The 11,699-nt window shown below is 30.9% G+C and overlaps 2 protein-coding genes across 2 annotated transcripts; both read right to left on the bottom strand.

Annotated features, from left to right (window-relative positions):
• Positions 1-277: 277 nt before the first annotated feature.
• Positions 278-1,981, bottom strand: LOC105796706 (transcriptional regulator SUPERMAN). The gene is made up of 2 exons (XM_012626496.2): positions 1,131-1,981; positions 278-966 (listed from the first exon to the last, which is right to left on the bottom strand). Exon 2 carries the CDS (start codon positions 937-939, stop codon positions 424-426), a length of 516 nt encoding a protein of 171 aa, XP_012481950.1. The 5' UTR covers positions 940-966; positions 1,131-1,981; the 3' UTR covers positions 278-423.
• A 2,833-nt stretch (positions 1,982-4,814) lies between these two features.
• Positions 4,815-11,237, bottom strand: LOC105796705 (cellulose synthase A catalytic subunit 7 [UDP-forming]). The gene is made up of 8 exons (XM_012626495.2): positions 10,618-11,237; positions 9,686-9,784; positions 8,753-8,881; positions 8,436-8,648; positions 8,194-8,293; positions 6,844-7,007; positions 6,395-6,745; positions 4,815-5,562 (listed from the first exon to the last, which is right to left on the bottom strand). The coding sequence occupies exons 1-8, from the start codon at positions 11,203-11,205 to the stop codon at positions 5,014-5,016; spliced, it is 2,193 nt and encodes a 730-aa protein (XP_012481949.1). The 5' UTR covers positions 11,206-11,237; the 3' UTR covers positions 4,815-5,013.
• Between the last annotated feature and the right edge of the window lie 462 nt (positions 11,238-11,699).

The following is an 11,699-nucleotide window of genomic DNA, read 5'->3' as shown; positions in this document are numbered from 1 at the left end:
TAGATTAGAATAACCATATGGATAAGACTCATACAGAGTCAGATTTAAGCCAAAAATAGATTTGAACAGTGTTCACACATAATTTAGAGGATCGAATCTAAGCACTCAAAATCTCATAACCTTAACCTTCCTGATACAACCAAAACCTAATTAGCAACCTTTTAAACAAGCTGTTAAATGCATAGTTAACCTAACAAGAATTTTCTACACACCAATAGAAATTTCCAGAAAGAAATTATTAAAAACTGACAAAAACTAATAAAGGGTACTGATGAAATGAAAAGAAAGTAACGTATAAGTTTGATACACACCAAAAGCACTCTTTTAGCACATAATAAGGATTAAAGGGTAATGAAATGAAAAAGGAAATGGCAATATTCATACAAAATTAATAAACCTTCAAGCATTGAATTTTTAATGTAATTAAGTGTATCCCAATCGAAGTTCCAAATCCAAATCTTCCTTGGAATCACTACCCACACCCATCTCTAAGTCTAAACCCAAGTCCAAACTCACATTCTTTTTTTTCTTCTTCATGAACTTATTATTACACCCATAATCTTTGAATTCTTTGACTCCAAACAATGGTTTTGCACCCTTCATGCTCGTTGAATCCGTGCTATCTACGACGGTTTCATTAACTAACCGTTTCTTCATTTCACAAGGTAATGGAGAAGAAACCAAGGATGAAGAAGAGAAATTAGGGTTAGGGTTAAAGTTAAGGTTAAGGTTAAGGTTCAGAAATGGTGACTGACCATGATGATCCATTGGAGGAGGTAATTGTCTTAGCCTGGCTTTATCTCTCCTGTGAACATTCATGTGACCACCCAGAGCTTGAGCTGATCTAAATCCTCTCTCGCAGAAACTGCAAGTGTAAGATCTTGGCGGCCATGAAAACCCAGATAGATAATCTTCTTCAAAACCTTGATTCGTGGCCATGGATATTCTTCTGGTTTTGAATCAGACCTAGACAAGATAAAAAAAGAAAGAAAGAAAGAAAAAAGACAAGAATAATCTAGCTCACATCATGTCAATTTATATGAAGAATCAAAAGAACCCCATCTCTTAAAAAGTTGAGACTAGAAGAAGGGAGATAGAGGAAATTAATTAAAAGTAACTGAGGGATATACCTGATATATATGATGATGAAAGGGAGAAGAAATTGAAGTGATTAGATTTGCAAGAAACAGGCCATCAAAATTCTAAGCTAGAAGCTGAAAACCACACTTGTTTGGTGACTACTTGCTATATATGTAGAACCTTGGCCTGCCAAGTTTTGCCTTTTTGCTAAATGAAGAAAAATATCTCAAACTATTTTTAAAAATGGTCTAAAAAGTACTGTTTTCCAAACAATTTTTACAATGAGAAATAGGACCTGGCCAGATGCCATTGGTCAAAACATCAGATGGTAAGAGGAAAAAGAAAAGGAAATTGTACTTGTTTCTTCCCCAAGCTTGATATCCCATGGCTAATTCTTATCTTCCGTAAGGAAAAAGGAAAGAAATGTTAATTTTTTTTATTGGAATATAGATGGATTTTGTTAAGAAATGAAATCATTGGAGAATACAAAAACCAAGGTAAAATATAAAGGTTCTGCACTTCCTATACAAAGAAATGAAAAAAAAAAAAAACTCCCAAAAAACTTTCAAGAACCAGAAAATGAAACCCAACAACAATTAGTGTAAAAATCCATCGATCCAACGTGAAGGCTTTAGGAAACTTGTAAGAACACCGATAGTTTCAACATGCAGCTGTTTGAAGTGTTGAAGATCTGCAAAAATACTCCAAGTTTGAGTCACCTGTTCGTATTCCAAGGTTGAATACGAGGTTCTTCTTCAGTATTGGCCATAGTCTTGCATCAATCCATCTTCTACCAAGGTAATAGTTTTGAGTTTCTTGATTACACTTAAGCAATCTCCCTCTAATATTATGCTTTGAAAGCTCAGGTCAAAGGCTAAATGAAGTGCTGGATTATAAGGTAGACAAGTTAGTGTTTCGAAAAGAAAGTGTAAAAACATAGTTTTTGGGATTAGATTTGAGTTTCAAGATTTTTTTCATTCAAATAAAATACCCCTTTCCTTCCATCACGTTTTGACTTTTAATGCTTCTTGTCTTTTCAAAATTATTTTGGATAAAAATTTTAAAAATATATTATAAAAATTTTCGCTCAAAAATGTTAATAGTGACATTTTTTTGTGGAATAGAGAGTGGTATAATATTCAAGCAATCATTTTAGGTAAGAGATTTGTGTGATATCTGGGTTTAAATCTCTAAATTTTTTAAAATTAGTATTTTTCAAGTTATAAATATAGATACAATCACAATTATAAGTACAAATAACTAATATTTGAATGATATTCTTTTAATTCGATAAAATATTAAATGCACAAACATTAAATAACAAATATTTAACTGTTGTTTTAAAAAAGGATGAAGCATATTCTCAAAAGGACAACTTAATTGTTGATAGCCTGGTCAAGACATTTTGTATTACGAGAGACTATTTGAGGATTCTCCTTTGAGAGTCTAGTTTATTTATTTTGTATTATTCATTCTTTCACAAAAAAAAAGTAAGTTAAATTATGCTATTAGTGGCGAAAGTTGTGGATTTAATTCATATACTTTAATGTGATTATTTTTAGCTTTTGTACTTTTCAAATTTTAAAATTTCAATCCTCGCCAAAAGATAACTGCTAAATTCATTAAGTTAAGTTTTGCTATTTCCAAGATCTGATGTGCCAAACATATTATAATAAGTGCAATGCTGTGTCAGCTTATTATTTCCAAATGTTTCTTACTAAAAATCTAGTTAATGTATTAATAGTTGTCATTTACATCAAGATTGAAATTCCAAAATTCGAAAAGTATAGGGACCTAAAATGATCCACTTGGAGAATATGAACCAAATCTACAACTGTACGTATAGTACATGACTAGTAACTAAATTTAACCAAACCAATTTAACTACTAGTACTGTTTAGGCCAGGATTAAAATTGATCAATTCAAAAGTATTAGGACTCAAATTAAAATAAAGAAACTTATAGGAACTAAAAGCATAATTTAACCTAAAAAGAAAAGTATTATTAGTGTATATCTTTTTAATTCAATAAAAGTAATATGTTAATGCAAAAAATGCTGTGAAGTGGTAAAAAATCATTAACCTGTATTTAAGGCAATACAAAAATAAGGGATAAGTAACATTAAGTTTTGATAATCTTTTTAATTTCGTGATTAGATTTTTTAGGTAACATTAATTTTGAATTTGATAATTTCTTTTCATTTTCAATTTCAATTTGTATAATGATATGATTATACCGTATAATTATCTAATTTTTATTATAAAAAAATTATAATTTTTTGAGATTAGACGTGGGTTGCTTTCACCTATGCCCTGTGTATCTAATGTTATTGTAGCAAAGGGCTGTTTAGTGTAGAAGTTATGACGGTAAACCATATATGAACCAAACGACAAGTTCAGGTAACAGCAATAAATTATTTCAATGTCCAACTATCTGTTTATCAACGTCCCAAGTGCATGAATTGATTACTGAATCGATCCCAATGCATGAACCAATGCATTCATTAATTTTTGTAAAGTACTATCATGAAACTGACATGTAACAGTGAAGTGTTTTTGTTCCATTGCGTGGATGAGCTTGGTTATTAAATATGTTCATCATTCAGCATTAACGGCGATAAAGGTGTCGATGATACTGCTACATGACCAGAAATCAATTCATAAACCGAGAAGATGTCAAGGTTTCTAGAAGAGTTGTTGAGTGGTGGAGTATTTCGGAAAATTTTTTTGAAATGTCATTTGTTTGAGTAGCCGATTATAATGATAGATATTATCTTTATATTGGGATTTTGTCTCTTTCCTCCATTAAAAGCCTTGAAAGGATTCACAAAGGGAGAATGCTTTGGTTGATGATGATATGACTTGCAAGGCTCACAAGAGAAGTGTTAGTATAATTCGTAACATTAATTATATAGTTTATATCTCTTGGGTTGGTGGTTTGAGTCTCCCTCAAATAGGTGATTTACATCATTAATGTTACACGCTATATTGATTAAATACTTTTAATCATATAAAAATTAACTTAATGTTTATTAAGTAATCAATATAGTAAATAATTAATTGGTTAAATAAGTATTTTAGTTTTTTTGCCAAGACAAATCGGTAAAAGTATTTTGGAAACTCTTGTACTAGGAGTCAAATTGTATTTTGCCCCTTTACTCAAAAAATGAACAAAATAGTTCTTGTACATCAAATCAAAGAGCTAACTAGTTCTTTCAATTAAAACTTTCATCTATTTCTATTGTTAAAAACTAACATATTTGATTAAATAACCAAACAGTTACACATAGCGTGCCACGTATACCTCATCGTACATGGACCAAATTTTAATAGAAATGAATGAAATTTTAAATAGAATGATCAATTTGCTTTTAATCTAACATACAAAGACCAATTTACTCATTTTTAATAGAGAGTATAAAATATAATCAAACTTTTAATATAAAAATTCTTCATAATACTTCACTTAGACACATTCTAACAACACAGAAGAGATGTCTCATCTAAATGTTAGGTATAATTTTATTATATATTTATATAATAAAACATATATATGTTTTAGTAAATTAAAATTTTTAATTTGTATTGTTGTATTTATTACTTTGTAATTCGAAATAAACAATTTTAATATAAAAAGGAGACTTTCTTTGGTGACTTGAAAGAGCTTTGACTAAATAGTAACATCTGTGTAGGATCCATTAAGATGTATTCCATCTTATTGGAAAGTAATTTGGATAAGAAAAGCAGTATGGAATATGTTTATAAATTTATCCCAAACAAATTTGATCACTAGAGCTGAAATTGCTTTAGAAGAACATAGATCAAAAGTAGCAGACGAAATGTTGAATAAGTGTTTAAACAGCAGTTCTGATTGCAATCGCGTTAATCACGATCAATTACTATAAATATTCGAAAATTGCTCAGCTTGAGAATTCTAAGACTTGATAATTAGGGATCCAAAGCACAAAAATGAAGCCGAAATAGCAAGAGATAATAGGGTAACTGAAGTCGGAACCCGTCCTTTGTCCCTCCTAAAAATCATTCCATCGATCAAAGGATATTGCACCATTAGGACATAAAACGAGAGGAAAATTTGTCCAAACATCGCGTTGAAACTTCCATCGACGACTGTCCTGGTGGCCCCGGCGGCGAAACAAATCATGTTCAAGGTAACCAACGTAATCAGTGGGGTAAGAACGACAGTCGATGCTTGGAAATTGAATAACCCTTTTTGGTAGAATGTGATTTGTTCATCGTCGGCAACTTTATTTGTTGGGACGAAATTTGCTTCTTTCAATCCTAAAAGCTTCAAAACAGCATTCAACATGCCGATGGTGTATGATATAATTGCCTTCATCATCCAAATCCTTTGTTCATTCCACCATGTTCTTATTGGATCGCCCGTTAATAGAACTTCCTCTAAATGTTTCAATTGTGACATTATGAAAATGTATGAAAACACCATAAACCATGAATTCGAAACCTGTTTGATTAAGAAAAAGAACTTTCAGAATAAATTGCATCATATGCTTTAATAAATGCAATATTTTAAGATGACATATCAATTTTTACTAGAACCTAGGGGCGAAGCTAGGAATTATGTGATGAGACCAAGATAAAATTAATAAAAATTGGGGTCAAAGTTAAAAAATTTTGTATTAAAATGACTTAAATTGAATTTTACATTTTTGAGAAGGGCCAAAATAGCAATTGTTTCACTTACATAGAAGCTCAAAAGGGATTAATTTGAACAATTTGCATTTGGGAGGCACTAAAATTATAAGTTCAACATTCAACCAAGGGGTGAAGGCCTCTACCTACACAACCTTACTCAAACCTGAAAAATCTAACCTTATCAATTTGTAATTAAATCTGACTCAATCTGATTTTATCATAAAATACTACCTTATCAATTTGTAATTAAATTTGACTCAATTTGATTTTATCATAAAATACTAACAATCCAAACTTGAATTGACAGGAGCTCAAATTGACTCGAATTCAAAATTGATTCAAATCTAAAATTATCCAAGAACTAATCTTAAATGACTCAAATAAAATAAAATGATTCAACCTCGTGCTGATAATATCTAAAAAGCTCAAACTTCAAGCTCAAATGACTTGATGCAAAATAATTTAAACCCGAAACTAGTCCAAACATAAACTGATCCGAATTGACATGGTTCAAAATTTTAATTCTCTTGATCCAACTTCACCCAATTAAAAACTTAACAAAATGAATGAATAGAAAACACTTTGAAAAAAGTTGGATTTGAAAACTTAACATTAAAATCATAGATGAAAATGAAACTCACCTTGGGGTATAGTGGAATGCCATGTAAGAGGCAAAGTTGAGGAATAGTAGCTAAACACCAGATAGGAAAGAAGTAGAAGGGCTGCAATGAGAGGTAAACATAGCACATTCTTTGAAGCAAAGACATCCTTGATTTTAACCCATAAATTAGAGGACAAAACTTTGAGAATGTAACTTGGAGAGCTCCACAGTTCCATCTTGACCCTTGTAATAATGTGTCATTCAACTTTGTTATAGCTGTGCCTAGAAATGCTGGACTTGGGGGATTATAAAATATAGATTTCCACCCTTCACAGTGCAGATTAAACCCTGTAAAATAATCTTCTAGCAGCGACATATACAAGAACCCAACCTGTTTTTCAAAGGATAAGAGAAACATTTACGGCATATCAAACTAGCATATATGATAATAATGGTTATATGTATATATTTGAATGTGAATATGCTTGCCTGCTTTCCCCACTGAGTTCCTTCCTCGTATTTGCAGGAGGCTAAAAATCTGGTTTCTTCAAGCAATCTGCTGGTGACATCTGTGTTGTACTTGGCCGATTTAAGCGATTTCACTAACTCATTTGATGGACCGAGATATTGTTTTAACTGAGTGAAATCGGTATCTGCATTCAAAATGAAAATAATGTAATTTAGTAATTCATCTATATTATTATATATTAAACGATCCATCTCGATACCAATACAATAGTGAAATTATTAAAATACTTTTACTTTAAAGGATAATTAATATTATTATAAGGACATTTTTATCTTTTCCATAATCTTCAAAAAAAAAAAACAATTGAAAAATATTTTTTTTGAATCAAATATAAGATCAACAAATTCATACAAAAAATATATTGCTACTCCACTAGAGGTGCTCATGGGCCGGGCAGTCCGGCCCGGCCTGACAGCCCGCCCGAAATATGGGAGGGTTCGGGTAAAAATATAGGCCCGAAATATGGGTTTGGGTGAAATATAATAAATATATATTTTTTTATCTTTTTAATTTTAAAATATTTTTAAAATATTTTTTTATTTTTAAAATAAATTTTTGGTGTTTATTAAAAAAATGGGTAGGGCTGAGCCGGGCTCGGGCTTAAGAATTTTTCCCGAACCAGGCTTGGACAAAATTTCAGTCCCATATATCGGGGCGGGCCGAGCCCGGGCCTAGGACGCGGGCCGAAATTTTTTCTCGGCCCGGCCTATGAGTACTTCTATACTCCACTAATAATCATTTATTAATATATTTTCATAAATATATTTTTTAATATAAAATACTTCATTCACTCATATTGTGGGTGTGATAAATTCTAGTGATCTATTATATAACTTAATGTTAATATTTACATTTTAATCGTTTATGCGAACCACTTAAAAGAAGTGGTTGAAACTCTAATAATTTAAGTCTTGACGATGACATCATCTCCCTTTAATTTATAGTACTTGTATTAACAAAAAAAAGGATAAAGTAACATTTAGTCTATGAAACATGACAATTTTCCAGTTTGGTCCTTGAATATTTGATTTTTTCACATTAACCTCAAGATTTGATTTTTTTTTCAATTTGATCCTTAAATTTGGATTTTGTTAAGGTGTAATGATATGATACTTTGATATTGTGTCACATCATTACTAGAAAATGTTATCAAGTTCTGGTACTAATGTTGACAAAAAAAAATTTAGGGATGAAGATAGGAACGTTGACAAAACAATTTAGGGATCAAGATAGGAACGATTACCAAGTTTAAGGACTAAATGTTGCTTTATCCCCAAAAAAAATCATTCATTTACCAATTGTATGGTTACCTTCTTGTACTATATCTCTATATAATGCCTTTCGTTTCATATAAAAACCACTTCCAGATAACATTGGTCCCTGCAATCCATCCATACCAGGCCACTTCACCTAAAATTCAGAACCCAAAAACTGCTATTAAAACCCAAAATGAAAAACATCAGTTAATAACATCAAATATATGAAAAAGATTGAGCCTAATACATGAAAGTATACAATGATATAATATAGTTTTGAGTGCATATTTACGTACCAAGAATGTTGATCTTAATTGACCATCATAGATATCCATCTTACTGAGATTGTGAAACTTTTGAGGGAACTGAACGAAAGCTAGGTTGGAATTGATTTTAGGATCTAAATGGAAACACATTGCTTGTTTAGCAGACGTCGGGTCATTGCATCGCATGTCGCAGTCTAGAACCAATATGTAAGGGGAGTTGCTTATCATGTTGGAGACCCTGAGCTGCCATGAAAAAGGAACAAAAAGGAGAACCAAAGAATCAAAATTTTAAAGCTGAGAATCAATTAGGGAAATTTAATGCATTAAGGAAATTAAGGAGAAATTACAAGAACATTGAGTGCTCCAGCTTTGAAATGGTGATGATATGAAGGGTTTTTCTCACGAGAAACGTAGACGAGACGTGGCATCTTGACTTGGTTTGTGTCGTTTGCATTATGGGATTCATCTTGCATCACCTGAAAAGAAAAGGAAAAACATTATCTCAGGGTGTCACTCATTACTCTTTAACAGAATCCAAGTTAATGGACCAATTTGAAACAAAATTGACAAGTTTAAGGACTAATGTGGACAAAAAATTTTAGGGACCAAATTGAAAATATTTCCAAATTTAGGGACTAAATAAAATTAAAACAGTGTTAAGACCTAAGGGCTATCCTTTGGGTCTAAATTTGTCAATTGAAATCTTTTGGGGCCTTTAGTTGCTGTGACTAATTTAGGTCCCTTGGGCTACTGCTTTTGGTCCAGTAATCAGATTGTGGGTTACAATAAATGTCTCAAATTTTATAAAAATTATTTATTAATATATTAAAATACATATAAAAATAAAATATTCTAAATAAGATTAGAATAAAACAATGTATATGAACATTTTTTTTGAAAAATTTTAATATTTAAATTCAATTGTCTCTACAGATTCAATTTAATTACATTTTTAGTGATTTTAAAAATTATTTTGAACAAATGTAAAGCTGAATTTTCATCTTTACTGTAGACCATTTATTTTAATAATCTCACTATAGGTTTTACACATATATGTCTTTTTTTGATTATTTATAGCTCTTCCCAACTCATAAATAGGAGTGTGCTCGAACTCACATCCTCCTATATTGACAACAAGACTTATGTAAATCGAGTTAAAGACTCAATCCACGTTTATAAACATATTAAATTGTGGGAGGAAAGTTATTAAAAGTAATTTTAAATATCAAGTTGACAATAAAAAAAGCACAGTATGTTTGCCAACAAATAAAGAGAAGTACCTCGACATGTGCAGGATGATTTTTAGTATTGAATTCCGCAAGCATCTTACCGTTGCTTTCTGCTTTTTGCACCTTCTTTTCCATCAATTTGTATTTTAGCTGCGTTAATTTCTATAATTAAATGGTACGTAAAAAAGATTCCACTGCTGGGCTTACATAAAATAAGAGTTTGTTTATTGACATCCAAATTTTTAATTACTTTTAAACCAAATGATTAAGGTTATACATTTTTTTAATATATACAATAAATGCCTTGATTATTTTAGCATTATCATGTCTATATATATTCATATATTATTATTTTTAGTGTGTGTAATCTAAAATATTTCCTTAGTAAATAAATTATAATTAAGAGAATTATTTGGTAGAATTTTAAATAAAACTAGAATAAATTTCTATTTTATATTTTATATAAAATCTAAAAAAATCAATTTAAACTCATAGAATTAAATATATGATAAAATTTGAACCTCATTATATCTAAAATCTTATCTTCACTATTTCAACCAAAACCTCTTTTATTTCTCAGATATATTTTTACATAAAATTTTCTCACTCACGCAGCCAAAAACATGCCAAGATTTTTAATGTGCTTGAAATTTTTTATAATAAATTTATAAAAAATAATATAAAATTTAAATGTAATATTGTTTGGAATAATAAAATTGAGATGACCAAATTATAGTATTTTGAGTTTAAATCCTATCACATATATATTATATCAAAATATAAAAGAAACAAAATAATATATTGTTTTGTAAATTTAATGGATTTTTGGTAATTTGATAAAAGGTTGAAACTCAATTGATGGGTTAATATAATAATAAAATTAGTTCAAATAGATGAATTTAAAATTAATTTTACTATCCAATCTACTCCTAAATTATTTTTGGGAAAAAGAACAAAAAAAAACAAAAGAAGTTGATTCAAACCTTGATTTTCTCCTTTTCTGCTTCGTAACCTTGTCCCAAAAATTCATCATCATACCTCGAAAAATAAAGCTTGGGGCATCTGGTTTTTATCCCAAACCTCGTACAAAATGGAACCCAATACCGACCAAATTCCCAAGCCTCTTTCATTGCATACAAAGTTAAACCGCAACCTCCATCATCCGAAACATAAACCGATAGCTTCTCCGCCGGGTAATCCATCGCCATTGCCGACAAAACCGTGTTCATCACCTCTAATGGCGGCTCCTTCTCCGGGTCTGCGGTGCATATGAACACATCGATTGCCGGTAGTTCATCATCGTTTTTGTCTTGCAGTAACCTTTCGGGGAACGTTTGGCGAGTGAAGGGTCGCCATAGAAACGCTTGGCTGAGCAGCCAAAGTACAGAGAGAATTAGCTCGGAGGTGAACGCTAGAAGGAGAGGGAGGGAAGGTGTTGAATGGAAGAAAGAAGAGACTCTGTAGAAAATCAGGGAAGTTATGGCTACGGAATGGAGGAGGGCGTAAGAGCCGTTGATAATGGTGGATTTTTTGTTGGGGTTGCAGAGACTGTAGGGCGGAGGAGCCTCCATCTGCGCTGGTTATACTTTAGTATTGCTGGTGTCCGCACAATTAAGTTTCACTCGTCAACTTCAATATATATAACTGCATATGACGTAAACGCTGGTACGTGTCACGTTTCTTGCAGTTGGTCATATGTAATTGAAGTATCCTGCAGTGAGTGAATATTCTAGAATTCATATTATATTTTGTTTTCTCTACTTAAAAGATAGATAAAATAATATTTATATATTCAATTAAAGAGTAAATTATTTTTATGTGTTAAAAATTTTATTCATTTGTACTGTTAAAAATTAGCGTAGCTCACGTAATAACCAAATAGTGACACATAACGTATCACATGTATCTTATGTTGATGTGCAAAGACATTTCTACTAGTGAAAATGGACGAAAGTTTTAACAAGAGAACTAGTTTGCTCTTTAATTTAACATAAAATGACTAATTTATTTATTTTTAAGTAGAGGAAACAATATGCAATCTAGCTCCTAGCATATGAACATCCAC

This window comes from Gossypium raimondii, chromosome 3, assembly GCF_025698545.1.
Source record: "Gossypium raimondii isolate GPD5lz chromosome 3, ASM2569854v1, whole genome shotgun sequence".
Classification (NCBI taxonomy): domain Eukaryota; kingdom Viridiplantae; phylum Streptophyta; class Magnoliopsida; order Malvales; family Malvaceae; genus Gossypium; species Gossypium raimondii.
Note: the sequence above shows the minus strand (reverse complement) of the source record. Positions and strands in the feature narration are given on the sequence as shown.

Coding starts and splice junctions, on each gene's coding strand:
- LOC105796706 (XM_012626496.2), bottom strand. CDS start 939: ATGGCCACGAATCAAGGTTTTGAAGAAGATTATCTATCTGGGTTTTCA.
- LOC105796705 (XM_012626495.2), bottom strand. CDS start 11,205: ATGGAGGCTCCTCCGCCCTACAGTCTCTGCAACCCCAACAAAAAATCC. Junction 9,785..10,617: donor CAGAAAAGGAGAAAATCAAG/GTTTGAATCAAC, acceptor AAATTAACGCAG/CTAAAATACAAATTGATGGA. Junction 7,008..8,193: donor TAGAGATATAGTACAAGAAG/GTAACCATACAA, acceptor TTTTGAATGCAG/ATACCGATTTCACTCAGTTA.